Below are 17,015 nucleotides of genomic sequence, written 5' to 3'. Positions count from 1 at the left end.
TACTCCTTGGACATTTATTATTCTCTCTGTATCAATTATTTTTTCCACATCACCATGAATAATTCAAATACACATCTTAGTTTATATTCCGTACTTTGTCTTTTTGCTACTTCAATGCAATTTTTAATAAGTGAGATTTAAAGCTTGACAGTGACAAAAACAGTATTGGTTTAACTACGGATTTCTGATGAACATGTTTTTAATAGAAAAATCCACATCTGGCTTTCTCATAGAATTGGCTTTTTCTAGTCACAGAAATACAAGGCTGTACTGCTTACTTTCATTCTAAATCTAACCAGTCTCAGAATTTTTGTACTTATGTATTGCTAATTTATCCAGACAGTAACCATGACAGTACTGATAACATTTTTAGAATAAATAGGACACAAGACTGTTTACCTAGGAAGAATCACCATTTAGAATATTGTCAAAATACTTGGAAGTCTTAGATGTAGACTAAGCTTTAGGCATTAATATTGCCTATTGTACTAAAAACTATTAGACCTGAACTTATTGTTACTGAGAGATACCGGTTGCTCAGAATTTTTTTCATCTTCAGAAAGGACTGAAGAGGCTCTAACGGATCCTTCTTTCCCTTGCTATGCCACAGACATGCTTGGCTGGCTGTCCATCTGATCTCCTGGGTCTCTTGGGTGGAGAGACCAGAGTTATGGTTGTAACTGCTGTTCTGCCACATGACCATAGCTGTATTTCTCCATTTTTGTTTACATTTTATTTTTTGTCTGTCTTGGTTAGATAGCTGGAGCATCCTCCACTACATGCATATGTGGTGTGTGGCAGGTTGGTCTTAAATAAATAGTTAATAAGAATAATTCAGTGACTTTTCTTGACATACACTAAGAAATCCTATAAAGAGAGGATTATAGAGGGGTTAATAAATATCTTCTCTTTTCTCCCATTTCAATCCAAGTTAATGATAATTTGAATGAACTAAAAGGAGGTTAATTTCTTCTTTGTTCTTTTCCTGTTGTATCTTTTTCTATCGATACTGTATCCTTATAATTATCATGACATGTATTGAAGGTTAAACCTGTCAGTTGTTCTTTAAATTGCATTCATTAATGTTTAAGTTATTTAATCCTTCTGCTGGGGAGAATATTCATTGGGGTGCTGTGCTGACTTGATCTCTGATACTTCTTAGGCTTTGTATTGAAGCCTGTGGAGAAATGTTATCATTCAGAGCAGCCAGGGTTGATTTTTCATAACCTGGGACCTCAGTGCAAAGCACTTCATTTGTGATATAGAAAAATTTGATTATATTGCTACCATACTATCTGAAATCATTGTTTGGAGTTCAAATCAGAGCAATTAGATGCTCTGTCATTTGCAAAACTTCCCATTCATTCCAAAATACAATTTTATTTGTCTGTTTCCTGAAACACTTTCCTCTTCTATGTTTTATAGTTCAGAGCTTTGACTCAGTTCAGCCAATAAAAAGGTACAACAGGGCCATAAAATGAGCTCTGTTGACAATCTGGGGACAGTGCAGATGGCTACCATTGCTTGTTGTGGCATGTATTTTAGATGAGTCAGATCAGAGCTGAAGTTTGACAGTACACTGGCAATTTCTGTCAGGTAAAGCAGATTACTGATGATTTTTACTGCTGGATGAAACCTAAAGGAAACCAGAAGCTGTCAATATAATGTTCAATATAATGTTGAGAGAGGGCTGGCAGAAGCAAGATTCTTTGGTAGTCCTAGGTAGTCCATTTAGATGTTTTTTTCTACTTCTTCAACAGCTACAACAGAGTTTAGACTTCGTTTCTCTTTATTTCTATTGTTAGAACAACAATAACAAATGAAGTAGCCAGTGTTAATGTTAGTCAAACAGCTGTTTCTGAATCTTCCAATCATATTTGCAGATTTTCCTTCAGGATCTACAAGAGTCACTATTATACTGTCAAAGTATCCCAAATATCAAAGACTGAAAACTCTGCAAATACAAGGAAAAATCATCGTCAGCTAAAACATGAAGCAGATCATTTCTCTGGGCTGCTAACAAATCCTGGGTTTCAGAAAACAAATAGCTATTTTCTGTCACAACTGCATGATAGGATTTACTTTGTGCCTCAAATAAAATTAGTCAATGCTGTATCTAACTGAATATGAAAGGGAGTGAGAGCAAAGGAGAAGAGGAGGGCTGGTCATCATTATATCAGGTGAGCAAGAAGATGTAACAGGGAAGTTAGTGCCTGCTGATTCTGTACCCTAGCTATCTTTATACCTCAAAGTACCATTGGTCCCTAGTTTCAATTGTCAGGTACTGGGATCTTTGGGGGAAAACACTTACAGGTAATTTTCTAGTTAGTGGGAACTCCCCTGTGGTCTAAGAGAAACCTTGCCAAATACAGACAAATAATAATAATAAATATCACGAAGACCCAGGGAAGTATGCTGTCTAAAGTAGTGGAAACTTGCACATTTAGAGGAGCTGTCTGTAAAGAGCCTTTGCAGCTCAAAGACACTTCTCACCTGCGTCAATATTCTCCCTGCAGCCTCTTCAACCTTCTTTAGCGTCTTGGCTTGAATTCTTTTCTCTGCTTCTCTCTCTCTCATTTGCTTCTTTGTTTTTAAGGTCAACAGTTATGTAGGGGTTTGTGATAGGCAAGCATATGATTTTTACAGGTTTCATAGATCTTGAGCTATGTCTGTTCACACAGTCCTATGAAACAGAAACTGAGTCTATATTAAACCCATGGAAAAAAAAATGCAAAATAGTACTGTAGTTTGGACATTTCAGAGAGCTCACTTCTTGCTCAAGTTAACTCTGCTATGTTATATGTAAATTCCCCCAAAGATTTGGGGAATTATTTGAAGCACTGGCTTTGTGCATTACCACACCAGCTATGACTGTCTCAGGAGCTTTAACTAACAGCCACAGGATAAATTCTCTAGGGCAGCAGAGTTCCTCCCACACCTTCATATCTTTGAAATTAATTTCCTTTACAATTTTGACAGATCACAAGTTTTGTTAGCTTCAGAAGGCAATGAAAAAAGCATTTAAGTGAACTTTTTTGATGCTGTACTTTCCATCTAGACATGGAAACCTAGCCCAGACTCTAAATGCAGTCTTTGCAAAGTACAAGGATTTTACTGTGCTTTCATAAAATAAATGTAACTTTAGTAGAGAAATTGAGGTAATACACAAAGGACATACATAGCAGCAAAGGAAGAAAATACACTAGCTCAGAACAGAGACTGAAAATGCAGTCTGGTATATGGCATTCTCTGCCACCAAAAAAATAACACATAAAAAGATGGAGAATTGATGTTGCTTGTTGATGAAAGTGGTTGATGAATAGGCCAAATCCTCTTTTAAGATGGATGTACCCATATGATATCAGTGACAGATAGCATATTCTCTCTGGGAAGAATAGACATTTTATGACATTCATTAAAATTTACTATTAATTAAAATAATTTGCTCAAATGTTGCTCTTGGTATGAAGCACATTTTGTAATAGATTATATAATTAAATCACCCAGACTCATGGAAATAAAAGCATTTGTGCTCAACAGATGACACTTTTAATTTAAGTCTTCTCCTTTGATACAATAGCAAACTGCAGCAAATGCAACAATAACATTCTTCTAAGATATGGGAGGTATGGCAGCAATGATAATATTGTGCCTCAGTGACCATTAACCTACATCAGCAAATGTCAGCTGGAAATCTAAAGGGTACTGAGACAATTTTTCACAGTCACAAAAATGCAGATGAGAAAACTGAACATATTTACATGTACCCAAATATGCATTATATGATCACGTGGATTCCTGACAAGTCAGAAGAACTACATTCAGCCAACAGTTATGAAATTCAGTCAGAAAACAGATAACAAATTATTCAACAAAATCTGAAAGAGTTTTTCTTTGAAGGGCAATACTCATTTCTGTTGTATTACACAATGAACCTTGGTTTGGAGCAAAGATTCTGAGTTTTATTTTTTCTTTTTTTTGGGCCAGCTGTCCAAGAAAATAAGTGGACAATAAAGCTATTAGGATATTTTTATTACCAAGATTAAAACACAGAAAATGAAATGGAACTCAATTCTTCCAAACTAGGGAAATCTTACTTATGAGCCTTCAAAGCTGAAATGTCTTGGAAGTATTGAGGTTAACTGTTTCCCATTTCCAAAGTATTTCAGTTTTCAGGCGCATACTGATAAAAGTCAGGGAAATGTAGGATTAAATTCCTGCTGGCATTACTGGCAAGATTTATACTCATATCAGAAAGCCCAGGAAGGAGGGGAAATGGTGAGGAGATCCTTTCTCTACCTAACAAGACTTGAACCTGCACTATCCCCCTCCCTGAGCAGTGCTTCCACAGCATGTCACTGATTGCTCTGGGCAGCCCCTCAGTCTCCAGGTGATGTTCCATTTTGTATTAGACCACAGAGTTTGAGCCCAGGTATTTCATGTCTTTACCAGCCACCAACCACTCTCTGCTTTTTTTTTTTTTTTTTTTTTTTTTTCTCCTCAATAGGCCATTCATAATGAACACTGGCAATTAAAGATAGTATATAGTCCATAGCATATTAGAGGATAGTGAGAGGTTAGTGCAACTCTTGGTAACACCAGTTCAAAACTTCTCAAGAAGCTGAAGTGGAACATGAGTCTCACATTTCTAATCTGAATGGTTTAACTACAGAGCCTAGGCCTTCTTTTCTTTGACTTTTAAGTTACACAAACATTGATATGTGAAACACTTCATTTTATATATGTTAAATGATGCTTTTTGATATTTTAAAAGCATTTCTTCTAAAATTACTTGACAGACTCAGACCAAACTGGTAAACATCTTTTATTCTCAAACTGTATATTTTTGGTGACATACTCCCGGAATGTTATTGATTACTTCATTGTTTCCTTCCCTCCTTCACAGGGAAGGAAAGAAATGATTGTAAATTCCTTTGCACTAAAGCTGCTATAGGAAGTCTAAATACATTCTGAATGATCTATAGTAAACAAAACTTTACAAAATGCAAGGTGAAAATATAAGGGGGTATCTACAAACAATAAGCTGTATTGAGTTACACTCTTATTATCCAGGTAAAGTCTTTCATTAAAGTACTTTCAGGTATTGTTGGGACCCTGCATAAATGAGGATTTCATAATGCTCCAGAGCTATTCCTGCCTCCCTCAGACAATTTGCATTCTGATAATCTTTCATGATAGTCTTTCATGATAAATAGATCTGTTGCTAGTTACTCACAGACATGGTTAACAAATAGCAGTCTGATTTCTTGCTGTTTTGCTAATAAATGTGATCCAGTTTCTTTATTTTCTTCTCTTGTAGAAGGCAAGAACTCCTCTGCAGTAGTCTTCTCTTTTCTTTCTGACCCATTTTGGATAATCCAAACTGTAAAGCAGCTGTCTATTTCCTAAGCACTGAGTGGCATGCTGTCCTCTTTAGTGATTTGCAGGACATGGTGATCCTCTTATAAAAACAATTTTTCTCAATATTACTACCAAAGCAGAAAAGTAAAATAGGAATCTTCTTATAAATATTGTAAATTAAATACTACTGCCATAGCTCTACAAAATCCCCTACTCTGAATTCTATTCTCCAAACTATTGGATCTCAAGCAAAATTAGCAATGAGTTGATGTTATTCTCTTAGATTAGACATCTCAAATGCCAGGTTTTAAGCAAAATATCGCACCATCTTATTATTATTATTATTATTATTATTATTATTATTATTATTATTATTATTATTATTATTATTATTATTATTATTATTATTATTATTATTATTAAATTATGTTATAAATGTCATTTAGTAAACCGAGATTGTCTGAATAATAATTAAAAAAAGAGTCGGGTTTCATTTTATTTCAAGACATACACTTAAGTATGAATATGTTTTCATTCCTTCTTCCAAACTTGGTACTACAGTAATCTAAAACAGTGCATGGAAAATATTTTAATGTTTAATTTCAAGGATAATGAAGTTAAACACTATATGTTGTGAACCTGGAAGGATTTCAAAGACATACTTTACTGGAGAAATCATCGTCCAAAAATACTTCATATAGCCAGTTGCCCTATATAAGAGGAAAACAGGTAAGAAAGAGGAAGCAATTTACTAATTTTAAAACAAAGTATGTCAAAAAGGAAATTTATTATCCAAGTTGGAAGCAGTCTCAGTCAGTACCTGAAAGTTTACGAAATTTTGGTTTATAGTTTAAGTTTATGAAGAAAAAAAGTTAGGGAATGTGAGTGCTAATTCATATTTAATTATGCTAGAATAGACTGTGTTCTGTTAAAATTGGCAATAGCATCTCTAGCTTTGAGAAACAATAGATCTCTTATCAATGATAAATCTTTGCAGAAGAAACAGCATTGCAACCATATGTTGTGGTCTGTTTTTGGTCTGCTTTTTTACTGCAGAGTCACCATTTTGCTGACAATATGCATTGCTCTTACTTGGTTTTAAGTTAACAAAAAAAATTAAATAAAATATATTGTCATTAATGCAAATGGATTTGGATCTCAAGACTGTCTTCTCTGAGAATTCATAGACTGTGGTTGTATCACAGGCAATTGAATCATAAATTCATTAACGGAAATGAATTCATTCATTTTCAGGGACTGCAAAAAGTATGCTAGCAGTGAAATATTATCTAAAAATTTCTAAAGTGCCCTGGTTAATTAAGGTGCTTATGTTCTATGTTCAGAAGTCATAATCCTATTGAACAGCCTACAACCCATGTGACTTGGAACAAGATACAGTTTAGACTTCTGTATGTATATAGGTGATTAAGGTCCTTTCAGGAAAATCCTAAATGCTTTTATTGATTTGAAATCAGGATTTCAAATAAATAAAAAATTCCAAGTCACTTTGGCTCTGTCAAGTCTTACTAGTGCTCTGCCATGTGCCCATAATTATCCTGTTCATCGGATGTGATGGAGAATGCTATTGTTTGGCCTATGCAAGTCCTTTCTTTGTTTTCTGTTCATGGAGGAAAAAGCAGAAATATGAGAGAGGAAGACTAACTTATACACTTGGCCTGCTATTTGTTCAGGATCCAAAAAGGGCATATTCCTGGACTGGAAACTATTCCTACAAGTATAGTTTATATTTAAGCCTCTTTTTTCCTCTCAAAAATTATTTGGTGAGCACACATACATATTGATACAATGATCAGCAGCATAATGTAGGCTTAAACAGGCCAAACAGTTTCCAGTAGCAGAAAAGCATAACCCCAAGATGATTTCTATAGATGGAAACAGTATTTCCTTTTCAGGAACATTCCTCCTATTTTTGGACACTGAGGATTTGCCATTAAGAGAACAAAACCCAGGGACACAGGTCAACAAGCAAAATGTCTTCATTGGTGTTAACTGCCCAGACCACATTTAAACCATATATTTTTCTATGACCTCCCAAATTTTGCTTCAGGGGCAGTAGTAACTAGTGAGGGAGTCCTTGATAGTAGAGTTCTTTGGGAAATGAGGACCCAAAATGAAATCTGAAGACACAGACGTCATGTGTGCTTGATCCTAGATCCTGATGAAACCCACAAGAGTCACTTGGACTGCGACCATTGCTCATTCTGCGGGAATACAACCCTTCTTTTCTCTCTAAAAGAACAATACAGTGGAAACTCTTCTAGGAGCACATCATGGAATTTCCATTTCCCCGTGCAGGATTTTCCTGTAGAGGACTAATCTGAACATTTAATGGTTTCTTAGCTGAGCTTTAACGTAGGTTCAAAAGCATATGAATGCTCTCATGGGTGGAATAGCAGGCTACTGGAGGATATGAAATATTTCCTCAATGGAGGCATTTACCAAAGCTGCTGTAGGACTTCCATGATTCTATGAAAGCCAAGTCTGCTGAAAATTTTCATGGTAATTTATATAGATTTTTTAAAAAAGGAGTCATGGAATTCCATACCTCATATACATTAATTTTCCATCCAACAGAATAACTTTGGCCATCTTGTACTTCAGTGAAAACCACCTCTGTAAGCAGAGTGTGACTGAACAAGAACTAGCATAATGGAAAGTTTCATTTCCAAAATATAATAAAGTTGCAGTAGTAGCGAAGGAAGTGAACATTACTTGCACTTATGGTACACTCATTTATGCTTTTATGAATATGAATTTATGTTTTCCTTTTATGCTGCTGTTTGCATAACTGAAATCTATCATGGCATTTAAAACTGGATTAAAATGTTTCTTTCGTTTCTGCTTTTGAGCCTCTTACAGAATAACTTATATTTTAATATTGCTATTATAAATGTTTATGATGGGTAAAACTATGCATGGGCCTGGTCCAACTCCCACTTAAGTAAGTAGAAGGATTCCTTTGATGTTGATGGGGGCTGGATTAGGCGATCGATATATCTTGCTGTTTATATACAGTAGTGTACAAAAGTGTTAATGCTCTATAAATTAGCAAAGACATTATTACCATCTGAATTTCCAGTGCAGATATATTACCTAAAACAAGCAGTTCCATGAGCAGTGGAACTAATGAAGTCTAATTTTCTATGATTTGTATCTGAGGGTGAATTTCCATGTGGTTTCTCTGGAAGCCTTTCCTGTCATGAGAGCAATGAATGGATTTCCCTCCTCTCCCTGGCCACTTATTTTCATGAGATTTGTAGAAAATGAATACAGATGAGTCTTCTAGCTCTCTGTTGAATTTGGTTAAAAGTAGACAGGAGGTTTACTAGAGGCTGGCAGATAGGTGACATAAAAACTTACAAATGTTATAGTTACAAGCCACGTTCCTGAGGAAACTGGACTAAAAGAAGTAAAGGAATGTGCACACTGGACTTTGTATCATCAGACTTTGATAATATGCTAAAGGAACAGTTAATAAGAAACCACAAATGTAGATTTAAAAGGAGCCAGAAGTAATCTGAGTTTTAATAAGCAACAGAGAAATCTCAGTTATCCCCTTAAGCACAGCTATGCATTACATAACCTCATGACTTCCCAGGGGACAACAGAGGCATCTTGTTCCAATGAGACCCAATGCCTCCTGGAGCTTCCCAGCATGCAGACGGTATTTGAAATATTTATGGTACTGCTAAATGCCTTTGGGACCAGGTGACTCTCCCAAGAATTAAGAATTGCTTTGTAAGCCAGAGCAGGAGAACATAACTTGCCTTGGTTCTTCACTCTGCCCTTTGGTAAATGAAGTAGGGAATAATCTTACTTCATTCCTGGGGAATGCACTCCAAAGAACCAGGGAAAAGTCCTTAAGTGAGTCAGAGGATGGAAAAGAAGAATTCACAACATCAGATTTTTTTTTTTTTTCCCCATTATTCTTTATTCTTTCCATCCTCTAAATCTGCATCCTTAACAAGTGTGTTGCAGAAGTAACAATACAAATTTAGCTGAAGCCATATGGATCATTAGAATTGACTTTGGTTAAGTTACTCCTGGATAAATTTTATCCTCATAATTGTTTTTGTTTGCTTTTTTGTTTTTATCTAATTACATTTATACTTAATAATTAAGAACAGATTATAAGGTACTACATAAATGTAACAATCTTCATACCTACATATTTACCCACTATGGAGCACACTAAATAATATAGAAATCAATGTATTTTAGGTGGAATCAGTAGCAGCATTCAAAGTTAACATTGCCTAGTTCTTTTGGTTACAATTGCCTATAGCTTTGCCAATGTCAACAACCTGAAATGAAAATTTCTACACTTATGCTGTATTCCAAACAGATTTTATATTTTAACTTAAATTAAAAATAAATCAAAATAATGAATCAAATGTAACAAAATATTTGTGCAAATGACAGTCATCTTTCCTTCTCAAAAATCAATGTTTTGTAAAGCTCTACCTGTCAAGAGTATTATACTCTGTCACGAGTATTCTGAAAGACAGAAAGAGCAGTCCTGAAACATGTGGATGTTGTGATCTGTGGAACATCCTGGCAGAACTTGCCAAATTGTAAACCTTTATGTTCATCATTTGTACATCCTCAGTGGAGTTTGTTGAAAGCTTACTGATAAATTCTCAAAACTTCATATTTGTACTTTCTGACTAAGATCTTTGAGTTACTGGCATTAATTTTATGTTCACCAAATGTTGTGCAACCTTTGTTAGGCTTTTTTTTTTTTTTTTCCTAATTTATGGTATATTCCTCTCCTTGCCTTTTAGGGTGTGAGATGGAGGATGGATGAAGCACTAGAGCCAGAAAGAAAGAAATGTTCTCTTTTATTTTCCTGTACCAAAGTGGGATCTGAAAAAGCTTTACTTTGCCAGGAACTTTTGTGCACTGTAGAACAAGACTGTTATAGTCCATATGTTCAAGTAAGTCAAATCAGAGATGTTTTCATTGTGGCATTTTATCATTTGTCTACTTTAGGATTTTCTAAGACCATTTTGATTTTGATTTTTATATGTTTTATGATCTAATACTTCAGTTAATAAAACATAGTTTACCTGTGACTAATACATTATTTGATAAATTAACTGCTGTTTAGTAAGGCATGTTCATTAAGCAGAGCTCAAGATGCTCTCAGGAAGTACCCTTCTGTATCCTGTTGGCTGCTCAAGAAGATATTTTTTCAAAAACTCTAAGTATGTCAGTATTTTTCTTGCAAATCTTTTGCTGGATATAAAATGTAATATATACAATGTTGTACGCTGAATATGGTGGTTTGTTGTTCATCTAGTGGTATGTATCATCTTATGAAATTAATCCCATATTTTTGTGAATGTTTATCCATCCTGTCGCAGACTATCCTCTCAAATCTATTTGTTGTATGTTGTTTCCACAACATGAATGTCTAAACAGTTTGAAATCAATCCTGCATGCTCTGTCATGTAGGTGGTATCCAAAAATCTCTTCCAAATTTGGCTATATGTTTCATAGCACCTGTTTCATGAGTTCTTAGCACCTGCTCTCCTCATGGGAGTATTAACACGTACTTCAACAGAAATAACATCCGGTCCCTTGTTTGTTGATATTCTTGTACAATATCATCAGCTACAATGCTAGAAGAAACAAACAGTGTGCACTTCCTTCATCAGAATAGATGAACAGGATATACTAGCCTACAGGTCTTTCTTTTCTTAATAATATAGCTATTTCTGCTGGATTCAAGAGTTGTCTACTACAGGTAGACACTGTAAACTACTAAAGACAGTGTAAAACTTGTACTTGCCTCTGTGTTCTGGTGAAAACAACATGAAATAGAGAAAGGGTTTACAAAGCATGTATTTCATAGATGCTTTATGCAGTTCTCAGCCTTGCTTTTTGTACCACAGCATGGCACTGATTTGGGAAAGGGCAGTGGGTGGACAGCAAATTTGTACACAGTCTGTCTACTTCTGGCACTCCACTGTAGAGTGCTTCATTAGCTATTAGTTGGTCAGGCTGTGCGTGATCCATTCCTAGGTCCTGATACCAAGTCACAGCATTTGACACTTAAGCAATTAACTGTGTTAATAAAGAATTGCAACACTTACCAGGGCACAGGCCTTCGCATATGAATGTTTGTGCTTTGCCACTGTGACCATTTATGTGATTAGAATAGTTTTATGTGGAAATTAGCAGTTGGATGTCTCTCTTCTGCATATAAAATGATTACAATGTGGTGAGGGCTACTAATTGTGCCTTCTAATTTTCTGCAGTATTTCGCAATTCATGTATATCATGTCCCTAGGCAGACCCTGATTTGGGAGATCTTTGAGGTTTAAATTTTCAGATTCTTCTCATTTATTGGAGCAGAATATAGTTTTTTAGCATAAATGAGAAACAGGGACAGAAAGTTGAAACTTTGCTGGTACATATTGGATAATCATTAAACGGATTGTCAGGCATTGCTATTTAAAAGCAAATGTGCACTAACCATTACCAGTGATCCTGCAATCGTTTTCTATCATTTCAATTAAAAATGAAGATAAACAACGCAGCATTTTTATCAAACATTTCAAAGCGCTTTACAGAAGAGGTCAAAATACTAATCCCTTTTGATTAATCAAGAAACCAAGGAAGAGCAAGAAACTGAGGAAGAGAAAGAAAACCCATAATTTTCCCAGTATTTCCAGGTAGGTAACACAGGCAGTACATGCAGCTGCTGTGGGGCAAGAAGGGACAAAGAAGAGACAGGTACCTATTACCTTTACAGCCCAGTGCAACATTAAAAATTGGATAGCATGTCCTTAGGCTGTGGAAGAATGAAGCAGCATGTGCAATACCTCTTCCCCCCCCCAACATCTCAGAATGGAAACCAGGAAAAAATGCTCTGTACTTGCATTTTAAAGGTATAGCCTAGTCTTGTGTGGCCTGACTTTGTTGAAGGTAATAGCTTATTCAAAAAACTTAGTTTATTTCTCTCTCTCTCTCTCTCTCTCTTTTTTTTTTTTTTTTTTTTTTTTTTTTTACTCACATCTAAAAAAAAATCCGAATTCTTAGTGTTGCATGTACAATCACTATTTACTGTTAATATACCTGTATGCTTGAACTTGTAGTAATGTTAATTTTAAGTGAGTGGCAGATGACTACAATAGTTCTGCAGAGCAATTAAAAGGGAAGGCCCCTGTTTTGCTGAATAGCACATGCTGATTTTTATTCAGATAACACAGACCAGATTTATATTGTTGTATTAGAAATACGACATACAGTTTTGGCTAGAGTTTTTATGGGCCTTCCCATCCGATCCAGAGAGTCACTGATTTGGTATAAGCATTCATTATGAAAAAAAAAAAAGAATAAATCTGAAGCTAGATGACCAGATAACTGGGAGCTATTCCATTCATTCTTTATCTTAAAGGCATTAAGGTAAGGATAGTACCATGTGTATCTTTAACTGTAATCCTGGCAAATATCTGAATTTCACTGGCACAAATTGACTGTACTCAATAAATATTCTGTTCTAGGTTCTCATTACCTTAGCTATTGAACTTTTACTCTGATTCAAAAACAAACAAACAAACAAAAACAAACAAAAAACAAATGAGTGCAAAGGCAACTGTTTGTCAAGGGTTTGTCTGACAAAGCTGAAGAGAAGTTTTGTCAGAGTAAGAAATTCAGGATTTGACCCTCTGAGTAGATTTTATTTTCAAAGCAGGTTCCCAGAAGCCACACAGAAAAAGGAAACAAAGCTAAAATTGGGACAAGGTCAACTGGATATAGAAGTGACTGTAACAAACCTAAAATAGTTCTGTTATTTTTGTTTCAACTAAAGTTCACAGATTTTTTATTAAGAATCTAACCCAGATATTTAGACAGCAATCAGACAGAACAACTTTTTAATGGTTGCCCAGCGGGAAGGTTATATTCATAAAATAGTGTTAACTTCATACTTGGATGTTGACAAATTACAGTTATTGCTTTAAATATTCAAAGACAGCAATATCCCTATACCAAGAGAATAGCATGTTACAGAAAATCAGAGAAATCTTTTGAGCATATTTTGTAATTGTTCATTGCTTGAATAAAAATATACATTATACACATGTATAAACACAGAGAAACACAGGCATTTTATCAGGATAAGGCACAATTCTTTTCCACTTAAAGGGCTTTAAAACCAGTGTGTGTAGGAGAGGGATCAGGTCTTATTTAAACATGATAGAAATGCAGACTGCATATTTTCCAAGCAGAAATGCATGATTGCAAATCAATGGATAAAGTAATATTCATCTTAATTGAAAATGAAGGCAGTCTTTTTACTTTAGACATTCTTTTTCTAAAGCAAAGTTCTTGTATCAGAGATGGAGCATACTCAAGGTCTCCTCATGTGGGATCCACCACTACCACCACCACCCCTCTCCAAAAACCAAACAAACAGAAAACCTCTCAGAAACATTAGGAGTCAGATAACATAAGTCACCAAAGTACTCAACTTAGAATTCCCTCTGTTGCTACAACTATTTATGTTGTTATTATAAAGAATGATTTTGTGTTGCTAAGAATTTCTACTACTGTTAGAGGTTTCTCTGAAAAGGTGTCTGTGATTTGGAATTCATTTCATGTCAAATCATTTCATTAATTTGGATCTATTCTAGATTTTCCTGCTGGTGTGAATATTCAAAGAATATTTTGTCATTCTGACTTTCATTTTTTTGTGATGCTTTTATAGTCATTTCATTGGTTCAACATGCATATATTATTCTCTTTTATATACATTTATGTAAATATTAAGCAAGTATATAAAAGACAAATATAAGATATTGGAAGGACTCTTTATACTTATAATGAAGGCTGTTGTCCACTATTCTGAAAGATGACACATGAGAATTCGTATGACATGGAAAATACAGAGGCTTTAAATAGCTGTACAGCTAAAATGCAAAACTCAGCCAAGGGCAGCAATATCCCTTCTAAACCGTTTTTAACCGCCACAAACTACCAAATACTGTAGCAACAGAATTAAGTCTAACTGGCAGCTGAGGAAAAGTGAACCTGATTTTTAGAGATAAACACGTATCACTCTCAGTGTCATAAAAAGGTATGCTAGACCTAACCTTCAGCCTGCATAGAGAACGTCATGGTACAAAGGGAAATAGTTTTGTTCTTTGTCATTAGCAGGCTGGCTAAGCTAGGAACTAGCTCTATGACTTTCTTAAAAATAGCAGTTAAAAAAAAAAAAAAAGTAATTTACTAACATCCTAATCACAAAAATGCCACGGTAATAAGCATATTTTGTGAACAGTCTTAATGCCTTCTAAAAGACAGATCATACAAAGAGTAGCCTCAGTGGGACTACTCTCATTGTTAAAATCATGGACCTGTAAAATATGTTAACAAATTATGGTCTTTATTGTATAATTAGAACTCCTTGCTTAACGTCTCAGTAATGTCAAGAGGTGGGCAAGAAGAGATGGGCTGTTTTCTTCATTTTACAGAGGGTAAACTTGGGTGAAAGAAGACTGAATGTCCTGTCAAAGGCCAGGTGGGGAATCCTTGGCAAAGCCCTGAATGCTTAAATTCCATCTGAGTACTTTAACGTCAAAGCTGTAATTTTTATCAGCCTTCGTTTTACTGAAAAAGCTATTGAAACAGTAATTGAAAAATAATGTCAGCTGACTGAAGGATAATCTTCAGGTAACTTGAGAGAAGAGGATTTTACTGCTTTCCACCTTAAAAGAGCATGGGTATATTAAACAATTAGAACTGTTAACAAAGGTAAGCTAAAAGCTAAACATAATAAGAACTGTTTTCAGCATTTCAAAAGAACTAAATACATCAGCAGCTTCAAAATCCTTTTGAACAAATGCACCCAGAAACAACTAACTAGCAAACAAAGCTATTAGGAAGATGACAGTGTGGTCAGTGAACTTTCAGCGTGTCAACTCTGTAAAATGTAGGCCTCTAGAAAGATTTTCACTTTTGAGCAAGTAGAAAAGTGGCAGGTTTAACAACAGATACTGAGGACAGGGTATGATGATCTGCTGCTTTTTACAAGGTTTGATTGATGAGAATTGCCTTAAAAAGAGAAGTATATTCCTTATGTATTGTTGAAAGAATTTGGTTTTCCTTAAATGTTAAAGGATCAAGACCAATAAAATGATCAGAATCTCACACCAATGAGATAATGCTATCACATTACTTTACATTTAGCTGAACTTCTATTCTGCTTAAGCAACCTAGAAAAAGCTTAAAAGACTTCCACATGGAACAGTTATTCTATATGCTATCATATATCACAACTTACAGGTAATGAAGCTGATTTTATTGGACAGATAGATTAGCCTAGTCTAATAGTGCTTTTAATAGTGCTTTTTTTTTTTTTTTTTTTTTTTTTTTTTTTTTTGGTACTGGTTAGATGGTTGGATGTAACTATGCACAAGAAGGTTTATAGTGGAAAAACTACTTCAACCTCAGCAACATGAAAAGTTATAAAAAACTAGTAGGTAAAGATGTCTCATCATCTTTGGGGAATGTCAGAGCAGAATTAATGTAGCTTCAGTGAACATACTGTGGGGCTGATCCTTTCTCACAGCTTTCAGAAGGACTGTTATTATTTCTTCACTAAGAAATCTTCGCTGTTTATGTAGGATTGTACAATGCTGGATCAGAATTTCAGTTATTAAAAAGGATAAAGGATCAGGGTGGTTTTTCTAACATGATAAACACTGCTTTGTCTAAAAAAAAAAACACACTATACGCTAACAAAATTGGTTTTCTAGGTTTGGATTCATGAAAGTGGTTAAACACATGCTTAAAGTTAACTTTCCTGAACAAGAAGCCTTTAGGAATTAATATGTGCCTCCGGAGATGGATACACGATATTCTGAAGGATGTTAGACACCCAAATAAAACAGGGCAGAAGCTATGAACAGATCTCCAACATTCTCTTTGGTAATGCCAGATCCATGAACAGAGTTACAACAGTAAAGGTGAAGCAAGAGCTGCAGTTAGGCTGGGTTTAAGCTCATGACAAGTAAGATTTTTTATTTTTTTTATATAATTATTTTTCACTGTTTTTGAATCTGCACAGGATTTTGGTTTTGTTTGGATTGTTTTGGCACTTCAATTTTATTGTATCTCTCTTCATAATTGCATACTTAAATAAGAGTTAATCATGCTATTCATTTGATTCCTGGACATTTTTTTATTATTATTTTTTTTAACTTTTGTTGTATTCTTTAAACTGGAAAGATATTGTGTACACTTACAGCATTAGAACAGATCTGTTTAACATATTCCTTCATTACAAATGGATCTGTGGATCTGTTGCACAATTTTAAAGACAATCACTGCAATAGAAACTCTTGTTAGCTTTTCTCTCTCTCTTTTTTTTTTTTTTTTTTTTTGCTTTTGAGTTCCTACTTCTTTAGAGAGCCTTTTTTATGATGTCATGATTCTCTTGAAACCTTTGTAGGGTTGAGATATGTTGGTATTAAATACAAACAAAATACAATGTTGATGTAAAATATGACATACTGGTACAAAATGCAAACTATGGACAACTACTTCAGGTTCCAATAGTTATAAAAAAGAGATGTAGCAATAAATGAGTAAAAAAAAAAAAAAAAATAGAAGGAAAAAGAATT

The 17,015-nt window shown here is 34.7% G+C and overlaps 1 protein-coding gene across 11 annotated transcripts in view; it reads left to right on the top strand.

Moving 5' to 3' along the window:
- The first annotated feature begins 9,931 nt into the window (after positions 1–9,931).
- LOC309876915 (uncharacterized protein) overlaps positions 9,932–17,015 on the top strand; it is a 36,179-nt gene continuing 29,095 nt past the window's right edge. For 5 of the 11 annotated variants that reach the window (XM_082757789.1, XM_082757792.1, XM_082757791.1 and 2 more), the window contains exon 1: positions 9,932–10,319. In XM_082757789.1, the coding sequence (XP_082613915.1) occupies positions 10,312–10,319 (8 nt within the window). In that variant the 5' untranslated portion in view covers positions 9,932–10,311. Of the gene's footprint in view, positions 10,320–11,891; positions 12,063–16,148; positions 16,403–17,015 lie in introns of those variants that run through there. The other 6 variants (XR_014317276.1, XR_014317277.1, XR_014317278.1 and 3 more) reach the window with 2 other exon arrangements.

This window comes from Aythya marila, assembly GCF_965140915.1.
Source record: "Aythya marila genome assembly, chromosome: 3".
Classification (NCBI taxonomy): domain Eukaryota; kingdom Metazoa; phylum Chordata; class Aves; order Anseriformes; family Anatidae; genus Aythya; species Aythya marila.
Note: the sequence above shows the minus strand (reverse complement) of the source record. Positions and strands in the feature narration are given on the sequence as shown.